Consider the following 12104-nt stretch of genomic DNA (forward strand, 5'->3'; position numbering starts at 1 on the left):
GCTCAATAAGGAATTCCAACTTATAACAAAGTATGCCACTATTGTCCCTTACAAGGAGGGCAGGGATTTCCAAAACCCAACCTGAAACTTGGGTTTGGGATCTGGCCACAGTTTGGTCACCACTGCCCACCATGCTTGAGTAGCGGAGTCCTTTCTGTAGGTCACTGTTAGCTCCCCAGCTGCCTCCTCCCCCACAGACCTAAAAGAAGTGGCAAGTTGGGCTATTTTTATTAAAAAAAAAAAAAAAACGAGCGCCACAGGTGTCCTCGTGGGATTTTCAGGCAGCAGAGGCCTCCCAGGAAGGGAAACCAGGAGGCCGCAGAGCCGTCAGGCTAGGGACCCGGAGCCACCCGGAGGTGGCCCATTTTGATCCAGGCTGTAGCCGGTCCTACGCAGTCCGCGGGGCTCCTAAGTGGGGGAGGGGAATCCTACACCCTCCTGCGCGCCCGACTTGCGTCTGGTGGGTCCCACTTGCACTCCCACCCAGACCCAGTGGCAGGGAAGGGCCCGCGGGCGGGGATTCCGGATTCCCAGCCCCGCCTTCAGGAGCTGCAGGGAACCAGGACCCCCGTCCGAGCACTCGAGTCCCCAGTACCCTCACTGGAGACGCGGTAATGGGAGCCCAATCCCCGCGGCCGCACTTCGCAACTGCTCAGTCATCTGGGGAGTGAAGCCCTGGGGGCCTCCAGGCGCCAACCCGGGGGGTTGAGCGTTACGGGAAGTAACCGGAAAGTTGGCTGGATTTGTCAAAACCCGTCTTCAGAACGCGGCTGCCGCGATGACCCTTCCTCTCGGCTCCCACTGGCCTGCCGGGGGACAGCCGGCAACCAAAGGCACTTTCCCTCGGGCCGCGGGGCAGGCGTCGGGCCTGGAGCGCGGCGCTGGCGGCGAAGCAGACCGACGGGTCATCAATCCGTGGAGACCTAGGAAACCCGCCGCCCAGTGGAGACCAGCTCCGGATACTCCTCCCGCTGCCCCCAATAATATGAAGTGAAAGCCCCAGGTCTGCCTGCAGGGTCACAGACGCCCTCCAGAACCGGGCTGAGCGCGGTTCTCCTAAGGGACTGCGGGCTGGGGGAGGGGGGCGAAAACCCCGCTCTGGCCGACCCCTCCCGGCCCGGGGTTTGATGGGGTCCTGAGCGGTGGCAGCGGAGGGAGGGGAGATGGTGGCCGGACGGTGGGGCGGGCGGTGAGCGCCGGAGCCCCTCGGGGCCCGCCACACACACGGGCAGCCCTCCCCGCTCCCTCGCTGCCTCCCACCATCTCGCCGCGACCCCCGCCCCCAGCCCCCGCCCCTCCCCCGCCCGCCTCCGCCCCATTCTTGGAATTGTGTGGAAAAATTCTCAGCCAAACCTCCCACCTCTCCTCTCCCCCCCACCCCCTTTTAAAAGCCCCCTTTCCTCCGCGGCCCCTGCACTCTTTGTGAATGAGGGCAGGGAACACGGCCCTTCCCCCGCCCAGGAGCCACGCCAGACCGCCGCACTCAGAGGACTGTTTGTTAATAGTCCAATTAGATAATTGCCATCTTTCACTCCTTTTGCTCCGCATTTCCCATAAAGGAATGAATGGGGAGAGCGGCGTGGAGAGGGCTTCTGCCCCGGCAAGGTGACGAGAAGGGCTGGAGCATGCTCCTTGCACAAGGCCATGCGCTTGAATTGAATCATTGTAGCCTAATCAATGCTCTTATTGGATTACTGGCTGTTGCTTTTCTCAAAGATATTGTAGCAGAGACAATGAAATAGCTAGGGGAAAACTTTTTTTTTTTTTTTTTGAAGCAGATCTCACAGTTGAGATTTTCCCTGCTCTCTCTCTCTCTCTCCCCCTCTCTCTCTCCTGCTGGACTCTCTGAGCACAAAGCTGCCCTTTGAATGGGCTGTCTCAGGGCTGCTGGAGGTGCAGGCATGAAAAAATCCAACTGGAACTAAATGAAGAGAGGTGGCAGTTTAAGATGGCTGTCAGCGTCGAGGTGTGTTAAGGAGTTGCTTGGGGAGACAGCTTGGCTTTTTTGAGTGTGGGGGAGATACTTTTTGGGGAAAACTTTCTCTCCTCCCCCGCTCTCCCCACCCAGAGGCAACTGCTTTCTTCTGCTGCTGCAGGGTGTGTGAGGGGTATTTTCCCTCCCCCCTCCACCCTCATTCAGCGCTATCTGGCGAGTGTGGAGAAAACCCCTCTAGCCAGTATGTGAACAGGAGGGTCAAAGGCAAAGGGAAAGTTAATAATGCCTGCTAATGGTACTAACAATTCAGGATGAATCTTGTCAAAAGTTTTTCTGGAAGTGTAGGTCTTTGATTGTGTGTTTCCTGAAAGCAAGACCAATCATTTCCGTTTATTCACTGGCTAAACCCCTACTTGATTGGGGACAAGGACAGAAACCATCCATTACGATCTGATATATTATCCAAACAATTTAGTGTATTCATGAGGTAACCGAAACGTGGGGGCTGCGAAATTACCCGTAATCAATTGCAACAGCGAGTGTGCGTCCCCCCGGGTGTCGGACAACTACAACTCGCCGTCTCAGTAACTGGCGGGAGCCGCAGCATTTCGGAGTTGCGCTGTTCGCTACCTGATCGCCAGGCTGGGGACATTGGACGTGCTCAGAAGACGCGGGCGCTGACGAAGCGGCCTCGCCGCGGCTGCACCGGGATCCTGGACCAGACCCGCCGCCTCTCTGGGAGCGCGCCACTCTTCCGTCGCTGCTGACCCGCCGGCGGCCGCCGAAGCCGCCCCGCGGGGGACATTCATTCTTGCCGCTTGCCTCTCTCCAGACTGAGCTTAGAGGCTGCGTTGTAGGGGTTTTGTCCCCTTCTGCTTCTTTTTTTTTCCCTTTCTCCTTTTTTTCTTTCTTTCTTCGTTTTTTTTTTTTATCATTCTATTTTTTCCCCTCTCTCTGTGTGTTTTGCCTATGTTCGGGAAACCAGACAAAATGGACGTCCGGTGCCACTCGGACACCGAGGCCGCCCGGGTCTCGAAGAACACGCATAAGGAGAGCCGCGAGATCAAGGGCGCCGAGGGGAGCCTCCCGGCCGCCTTCCTCAAGGAGCCGCAGGGCGCCTTTTCCGCGTCGGGCGCTGCGGAAGACTGTAACAAAAGTAAATCCAATTCCGCTGCGGACCCGGATTACTGCCGCCGGATCCTGGTCCGAGGTAGGGATGGGCAGGGCTGCTGGGCGCGTTCTTTGGGGGCGACTCCAGGCCCCGAGCAGCGCGCCGCCACCGACCACGGCCGGCGGGGAGGGGTTGCTGGCAGGGACTTCGTAGAAAGTTGCTGGCCCTCCCTGCCAGGGTGCGGCCGGCCGCTTGGGACTTGAGCTTGGGGCTCACCAGCGCGCTCTCCAGGGGACTCGGAGGGGCCCCGCCGGCCAGGTTGCCGAGAGAGCCGAGGGGCTGAGCGGACGAGGCCGGCCACCAGGCTGCGGCCTCCGACCTGGGAACTCCAGGAGGATGTGAGCGCGCCCTAAGAGCTGGAGGACCTGCAGAGAGCTGGCCTGCAGGCTCCTGCGCCCTGGCAGGCTGAGCACACCCCAGGGAGCGCGGGCTTCGGCCGGCCAGTTGGCGCGCTGGGCCGAGGGCCTAGGCGCTGCGCTCCGGGCCTGGCCGCCGCTGCCAGGAAAATCGGCCGAGCTGGGTTGCAGGGCTGCGGTTGTCGACTTAGGGCTTGGTTCGGCCTTACTTGGGGCGCAGCGTGCGCTCAGCCCCGGCAGTGGCGGCGGCGAAGCCCGGCCTCGGGCCGGCGCCGCCCCCGCCAGCAGATAGCCAGGCCCTGCGGGCCGGGATTCCCTCCCTCCTTCTTCCGCCGCCCGAACTCCGGAGGGCCAGAGACCCGGGGTGGGGGTGGGGACCTCTGGAGCTCTGGAACGCAGGCTGCTCCACAGCCTGATGCCCACAGGACCCGGGCTGGTCAGTGAAGGCACCCTCAGGCTACAGGGAACCCGGGTCGCGCAGCCGAGGTCCCCTAGGCCAGAAGGAACATCAGTCTATTTGGAATTGATTTTTTCCCCTCCCTTGTCTGGAGGGCTCTACATAGACAAAGTCTGGTCCCTCCTCTTGTCAGTGGTGTGGAGTTAGCTCCTTTGCCCCACATAAACACACGGTGCCTTTGATTCCCGGCTGTGGCCGCACCCTCACCCCCCTGCAGACTACTGGGTACTGTGTCCTCTAGCCAGCTCTGGCTAAGAAGGCGGAAGGAGAGGGGAGGGTTCTTGATGCCTGACATCTCCCCTTCCCCAGATGCCAAGGGGTCCATCCGAGAGATCATCCTGCCGAAAGGCTTGGACCTGGACCGGCCCAAGAGGACACGCACGTCCTTCACGGCGGAGCAGCTCTACCGGCTGGAGATGGAGTTCCAGCGCTGCCAGTATGTGGTGGGCCGCGAGAGGACAGAGCTCGCCCGGCAGCTCAACCTCTCTGAAACCCAGGTACTAGGCAGCCAGGCTGTGCACAGTTCTGCAGCAGGCTCCCTCCCATCCTCCTCCCAGCTTGTTCTTTCCCACTACTCAGTTTGACTTTGGACAGAACCTCCCAGGGGAAGTGGAGGAGATGGGCCAATGGAGGAGAAAGGGCAGAGGCTTCCTCCCCTTCTACAAGTCGCCTTTTCCCTCTGCATCCCCAAATCTTGCATACCTTGGACTGGCCCAGGCAGTACCAAATCTTGTCCTTTAGGAATTCTTATTGGTTCCCGGATCCCAGAGTTAAGAATTTGTTTCTTACTTCTACTCTATAAAGACGGACTTTTTGCCTATTTGGGCACTCCATTATTGGCCGGATTTCCAGTCACTGACCACTTTGTGTCAGGGGCTTTACACAACTCTCAAACCCATTTTGCAGAAAGGTGTGCAACTCCCAGAGACCTGCCTGTGCAAATATGTCTGCCCTGGTCCTGTGTTTGTTCTGGACACAGTGATGAAAACCACTCTGAACTGCTAGGAGGCTCTGCCTGCTGTGCCAGTGGGGTGAGGTATGGGAAGGGTAGCAGATAGATCTAGGGTCGGTCCAGGGAGCTAGTACTGCTGACTGTCTTTAGGTCTTCTTCTTTACATTGAATCCATATGTTGTCCCTGAAGCTGGCCTTGTGAATTCTGGGCCTAGAGTCACTGTAGAGTTGAGAGCTTTGTCCTGCAAAGGCCGTTTTGGGGCTGACCAGGCCATGTTACCAGTTTGACCTACTAAGGCAGTCTTCTTTCTGATGACAAGTCCTTTCCCTATGCTCACCTCTGAAGTAGGTGGGAGCATTTTAGGCCTGGAGTTTTGGAGGAACTCTTGAGGACTGAGGATAGAATAGATGGGATGTTCTTTTAGAGGTTTAATTGGCATCATAACTTATTATTCTAGACAAGGTAGCCTTTCCATATAGCTGCTACATTCTATTCTAGGTAACCACTAGGCCAGAAGAAGGGCAGAAGAGGAAGTGAGCTGGGAGGTTGGGGTAGGGTAGTAGTCTATCTCAGTCTCTGGTCTTCTTCCCATGATTCCAAAGTTCATGATGGAGAGCAACAGGAATGATAGATTAAAAGTAACATGCAGACCTTCCAACTCAGCTGGCAGTGATAGGAAGTGGAGAAAGTTTGGCCTGTGAAATACTTCTTCACCCAAATTATTTCTCCTAGAGCCCCCTTTCCTGCTTGCTGTTAGTTCTTGGTCAGTTCTTAACCCAAAAGCAGGCTTTACAGCCTTCAACAAGAGTAGCATTTCTGGAGCTAAATTTGAGCCTTGGGCCAGGGGCCTGGTCCAGGAAGGCCAAAAACACTCCTCCCCATCCTCCTTGCTTCCCGCTAGCACTGCATGCCTAAGGCCTCACAGCATTTACCTGAAATTCGGGCTCACAGGCTGAGCTGATTCACTTGTCTGTGAGCCCCCAATCCTGCTGGGGGTAGGGCGGCAGCCCAGTGAAATCCCTTCTGGTTGTGAACATTTTTATCACTTTGGTTTTTTTAAACGGCCCCGGCCCGGGCCTGCTTCCATGACCCGGAAGCGCAGCCCAGTAGAGCTGTGTCCCCCTCGTGGTGGCGCCAGCTTCCCCCGCAGCTCGGGTGCCCGGACCTCTCGGGCTTCGGGGTGGGGCTGTGGCTAGGGCTGGGGCAGGGGGAGGGCCCCAGGAGCCCTCGCGCCCCAGGAGCCCGCTCCCTTTGACGCTCGTCTTCCTTACTCCTCTCTCCCACCCTCTCTGCGTCCCCGCGCGCAGGTGAAGGTCTGGTTCCAGAACCGGCGCACCAAGCAGAAGAAGGACCAGGGCAAGGACTCGGAGCTGCGCTCGGTGGTATCGGAGACCGCGGCCACGTGCAGCGTGCTGCGGCTGCTGGAGCAGGGCCGCCTGCTGTCGCCGCCTGGTCTGCCCGCGCTGCTGCCACCGTGTGCCACGGGCGCTCTCGGGTCTGCGCTGCGCGGGCCTAGCTTACCCGCCCTGGGAGCGGGCGCCGCGGCCAGCTCGGCCGCCGCCGCCGCCGCCGCCGCCCCGGGCCCCGCGAGCGCCACATCTCAGCATCCGCCGGCTGTGGGCGGCGCTCCCGGGCCGGGGCCCGCCGGGCCCGGGGGACTGCACGCGGGAGCGCCGGCCGCCGGCCACGGCCTCTTCAGTCTGCCGGTGCCCTCGCTGCTAGGCTCGGTCGCCAGCCGCCTGTCCTCCGCCCCATTGACAATGGCTGGTTCGCTAGCCGGAAATTTGCAAGAACTCTCCGCGCGATATCTGAGCTCCTCGGCCTTCGAACCTTACTCCCGGACCAACAATAAAGAAGGGGCCGAGAAAAAAGCGCTGGACTGATTTTAAGTGTTTCCCTGTATTTATATTTATAGTATCTATTGTGGTGATTATTTATGGACTCTAGCGCGTTAGGCGCCCAGGGCTCCTGCGCAGGCCTCCTGGCTCCCACCAGGCCTCTGACAGCTCATCTATCCCACGGGCTCTGCGACCAATTTCATCTCACTTAGGCTATTTTCCCCCTCTACCTTTCCTTCCTGTTCCCGCCCCTCAAACTTCTTTCTGAATCCTGGAGTGATCCAAAGAATTGGGGGAAATGCCCGAATTAGCCAACCAATGCCCCGCCCTGGAGGGAAGAGACTGGTTTTCAGTCCACGGCACAGAACACCTGGTCTAGATCGGGCCTCCGAGCGAATTATTCCTATGAATATTTGAAAGAGGAATTCTGCACGCAAATGAAGAAGCTTGCAGGTTTCTTAAGACCAAAAAGGAGGACAACTCCTTCCTCTTGCCAGAGAAATTAGGGCTTTTGGAAGTCCTTGGGCCCCACTTTGCAGACCTCTTTGGATAGTCGGTGCACACTCAGCTTCCTGGCGAGACACATCCCGCTGAGTTTTCTCCCCTTTAGGAAAACTCCAATCACGGTCTCCCTTAACCCCAGGAAACAATAAATAGAGCATCATAGTAGGCATGGTGGTAATAAATTTAATCTAATCAGCAATAAAGAGTAATTACTACGTAAAACCAGATGAAGTGGAACCAGTTTTTAAATACTGATAATAATGGCATTTGGCAGGGGTAAGAAAATTCAGGACAGGAAATGCGCCATGGGGCAATGCAAAATTAAAGTTCCCAGTGTTGTGATTTTAAACAAAAATTTTGGGGCGGGGGGAAGCAAAAGAAAAGTAAACGCCGCTTAATGAAAGAAAATTTCGAATCTTTTCTCCCAGGCTGTTCCGGGCGGTGGCCGATAGCTTTCCGCTCCTCTGGGAGAGAGCAGTAGCCGGGTCTCCTGCTCTTCGTCCCACCGTCCCCCAGACGCTGGCTCAGGGCAGAATTGCTGGGTTTGGAAACGAATCTACACCCATTGCCTCCTTTCCCAGATTCTTGGGTTCACAAAACCTTTCAATCCAGGAAACTCCTGGATCTCAGAGCAGATTTTGCAGAAGAGGAGGTAGGGACGCAGCCAAGATCGCCGGGAGGTCTGGCCTCTGTCGCTTGTCTCCTTGTCCAGAAGGCTCCCTGGCGTGGCTGAGAGGAAAGGTATCCCCTCCCGCACCCTAACCCCAGGGCTTCAGTGGTCCCAAGTCAGCACCGCGACCGCCAGGCGCTGGCGCGGCCTCACCCCTCGCAGCAGCGACAGTCCCCACAGTCACAGCCACCCGCATTTTAACCAAAATCACAGACCCAGACCGCGAGTTGCTGCAGTGTCTAGAATGTATTCATCTATCCGAAGCGAACGCAAAACATTTTAAAAATAGTAACTTTATTGTAAATTGTTTACGTCGGAAGCTCCCCACCACCACCACCCTTTTTCTTTCTTTCTTTCTTCCTTTTCTTTTCCCCCCTTAGGCAAATAGTGGAGAAAATAATGAACGTTTCAAACGCGGGTAGGTGTCACTGAATCCTGGCTACTAACTTTGTTCTGAATGTTTTGGATATTTGGATGTTTTGTATTTATGTGGTGAGAGTGAAATATATATATCTATGACGATAAATAAGGTGTATTTTTTGTCTTATATTTGAAAGATAAAAACAAAAACAAAAAAAAGAAAGAAGATGAAAAAGAAGACCCAATTATGAGTCTCTGTGTAGGGACTCCAAAGGCCGAGGGTGGCAGCCCCTGCAGAACAGGGGCCCTGCGACTGGTACCCTGAACTCCTGGCATGAGGTCTGGGGAGCATTTGGGTTCCCAGGCAGTCAGAGACGCCTGACTACAGAGGACCTGGTCCACTTATTTGATCGTCTTGCTCTTGGCTTCTATTTGTTTCTATGGCGTGGGTCCCTTGGATTCTATCCCCTCTATCCCCCACAAGTTTCTTGGTTTATTTAGGAACTTGTCTTGGGGCAATCAAAAGTTCCTGCCTCCTAACACTGTCAGTTTCTAGAGTTTTCCAATTGCATGTGCATTTGGACTTTTGTGCAGTTATGAGGGGGACAGGCTAAATGTTCTTTTCTTCTGACTTAGAAAAAGACTGTCTGCCATCAAAGAGAAACTTTGAGAAAGAAGGATACTGAAATAGATATTAATTCCTGCAAGAAGACCTCTCCCTCCATTTGGTCCTAGGACATAAGCGCTGATGCTGGATGTAGACAGAAATCTGGGGAAGCTAGTGTGGACCGCCCCGGGTGCAGCGCCAGGAACCCAATACAGAAACCCAGCTCTGGACCTAGCTTGTGGCATCTGCATATCTGGGTGCATCTGCCAGCACCCCCACTTTGGTGTATCCAAAAGGAGGTTGTGGCACAGTGTGGCCAGTGAAATCCTTCAATGGGACTGGGATGCTGCTGGTTTGGGTTTTGGCTTTGAGCTGGCAGTTTTGCTGAACTCAGAGCAGCCATTTCCGGAGTGTTCACTTTTGTTTGCTGCTCTTGGATCTTCCTCTCTTTCCTCTTTTCTCTCTTGAAGATGATTCTCATTTCTACTCTTTCTACTCCTCTCCTGTAGACCCCTTTCCTTCCTCTCTAGTGGTCTGTCTCCCCCCTCCTCCTTGCTTCTCTCCAGTGTCTCTGAGCGTTCTCTCTCTCTCTCTCTCTCTCTCTCTCTCTCTCACACACACACACACACACACACACACACCCCCTTTTGGATTCTTCCTTCTCCTCCCCTGGTTGCCACAGGGCCAAGGCAGTGGGTGGCTCTGGCTGCATTTTCAAGGTTGGTGACTGGGGTCCCCCAGTGGTGAGAAAGGAGGGAGAAGATGGTATAATTTTATGGAACAAAAGAAAAACAAAATCAAGCTTTGGGTCCCCAACCAGCTCAGCCTTCTCTCTTAGGAGCCTGAATCTGAGACCTTTCTAAGCAGATCTGTCTTTCCACCTCTCCCATTTCGCCTTGTCTTTCTTATCCCTAAAAGGGGAGTGCCCATCACCTGTCACCTCTCTGTGCACACCTCCCTTCCCTAGCTGGCTTTGGGCAGAACTGCTGAGCTCTTCATCTGCCATTCAGAAAGAGCAATTGTTCTTAAAGAGCCTCTTATGCTCAGAAAAATAATCACAATTTTAATTAAAAAAACATTTGTAGACAATTCATTTAATTTTAGTACCTGACTTGTTTTGCCTCCTCCCCTAAAGGCGCCCAGAAAGCTGCCTTGGTGAGGTCGCTGGCCTCTAACTGGACACTCACAGGGCAAGGAAGAGGCAAAGGCTTCCAAAGGCTCTGCCTGGGAGGTGGGGGGGGGTGGAGCTAAAAGGAATCTCTACTCAGGCTCACACAAAGCAACATCCAAGTTGTTTCAGAGCAGAGAAGGAAAGAAATCCTCTCACTAACCCCTGTGTGTTGGTGATCAGGTGGGAAAGATGTGGGAATCACTTGAGGAGCTAAGCTGGGGCACTTGCTCATATCCACGCTTGCAGTTGTCCTAACCTTGGGTCAGAATGTATTCCTATTAAATAACATTTAGCAGCTGTCTGTGGTTTACAAATCGCATTTCATGTAGACCATTCTTTTATTCCTAATGGTGGCTTTTGGAAGTCCAACCCCATTTTGAAGATTCACATACAGGATTGGAGCAAATGGTTTGCTCAAAATCACATGGTAATTCCCAGGCACAAGATCATGAGCTCTCTGTAGGTCCAGGTTCTTCCTGTTTGGGATTCTTTCTCCCTCTCTCCTTCTCTTCCCCTATTCCCTCCCTCCATCTGTCCCTTCCTCCCTCCTCCTTCCTTCCCTCCCTGTCCATGCTGTCTCATTCATCCCACCTTTAACTTTTCTGCATCCATATCTGCTAACTCCCATTTCCCAGTCTCTTTCTTCTGTGACAGCTGCTGAGTTTCACCTGGTGCCTTTATCAAGGCATGTGAATTTCTCCTGGCCAGTCTCCCACCTTGCTTCTTCACTTCCCTCAGGAACAGCTTCTTTAAACCTCTTAACCTCTTTGATCTTATACTTCCTTTAAAATAAACAAACAAACAAAAACCTTTTTCAAAAAAGTTGAGGTACAACATCCTTGCTGTAAGCTCCCTGTGATAAAGTACATGAAACATAAGCATACAAGTTGATGAATCTTCACACACATACACACTTGTTCAATGAATTCCTTTAAGCTTCTTCTACATGATGACACAGTGTCTTTTTCCGGTTTTGAAAGAGGTGGCATCTTACTGGTAGGCTGTTGTTCCGTAGAAAACCTTTTCCAAAAGTTTAAAAATCATGTCTCTTCCAATCCCCTGACATATTGAATTTAAGTAACTTAACTTAAATAGCTGATCAGAGGTTAAAAATTGCTAGAAGCTTTCTGAAGATTTAACCTGAAGACCAACTGCTTCAGAATCATCTGAAAACAGGTTAAAAGGCAGATTCCTAAGCTTCAACTCCACTCGAGGAATCACAAGCTCTGGATTGAACTCAGAAATGTGCATTTTAAACAAGTTTCAAAGTGATTGTCATTGCACTAACAATTGAGAACCAGTGTATAAATGACAAGTCCCCAAACAGCAGCCTGCAGCCTCCAGCCTCTAGCCCAGGGCCTGGCATTTGGTAGCAATACAACAAATGCTTGTTGAACAAATTAATTCACTTTTCTGACATGGTTTGAGTTTCTTGGACCACGTCATACTATTGTAATTTAACACCACTTTTTACATTGGGAAATTCTTACATTTGGGAGTTTTGTTTTTTTTTTAAACTGGAATATTTTTCATCTTGATGGAGCAGGAGAGGAAAGAGGGATCAACTTTGGTGGTTTCTCAGGTTTCAGGCGTCTTTTATAAATCTAACTTTGACCACTTTGCTGGGGAGGCTGCTTCCCTCCAGAGCTGGTGGTTTGGAAAGGGGGTGAGTCTACAGGTTTGCTGAAAGGCACTCAGACGCACCCCTCTTTTTGTTGGAAACTGACATGGAGTGGGAATAGAAGCAGAAAATCACTTGGGTAATCTCTGATTTATATTCAATATGAAATGTATTTCTCATTTAGACGCATATTAGCTTAACCTCTCCCACCCCCAAACAGAAAATAAATATTGTGCTCTATGTGGTAGTGCTGTGTCAATTCTTAGAAATAAATAAATAAATCACATCGTATATATGTAATATATATATATATATAATTATATATATATATATATAATTTTTCATATAAAAGTCTCATACAAAACTTCACATGAACTTTTTCATATAAAAAGTTTTCTAGGTAGGTAAGTATGTATATAACAACAACGTATGCATTTATACACACATATACACATTCCTC

General features: G+C 52.8%; 1 protein-coding gene across 1 annotated transcript; it reads left to right on the top strand.

The window, feature by feature from the left end:
• Positions 1-1384: 1384 nt before the first annotated feature.
• Vax1 (ventral anterior homeobox 1) lies at positions 1385-8414 on the top strand. The gene is made up of 3 exons (XM_078043278.1): positions 1385-3146; positions 4230-4417; positions 6181-8414. The coding sequence occupies exons 1-3, from the start codon at positions 2906-2908 to the stop codon at positions 6754-6756; spliced, it is 1005 nt and encodes a 334-aa protein (XP_077899404.1). The 5' UTR covers positions 1385-2905; the 3' UTR covers positions 6757-8414.
• The last annotated feature ends 3690 nt before the right edge of the window (positions 8415-12104 follow it).

Source organism: Ictidomys tridecemlineatus, chromosome 1 (genome assembly GCF_052094955.1).
Source record: "Ictidomys tridecemlineatus isolate mIctTri1 chromosome 1, mIctTri1.hap1, whole genome shotgun sequence".
NCBI lineage: Eukaryota > Metazoa > Chordata > Mammalia > Rodentia > Sciuridae > Ictidomys > Ictidomys tridecemlineatus.

Coding starts and splice junctions, on each gene's coding strand:
- Vax1 (XM_078043278.1), top strand. CDS start 2,906: ATGTTCGGGAAACCAGACAAAATGGACGTCCGGTGCCACTCGGACACC. Junction 3,147..4,229: donor CCGCCGGATCCTGGTCCGAG/GTAGGGATGGGC, acceptor CCCCTTCCCCAG/ATGCCAAGGGGTCCATCCGA. Junction 4,418..6,180: donor TCAACCTCTCTGAAACCCAG/GTACTAGGCAGC, acceptor CCCCGCGCGCAG/GTGAAGGTCTGGTTCCAGAA.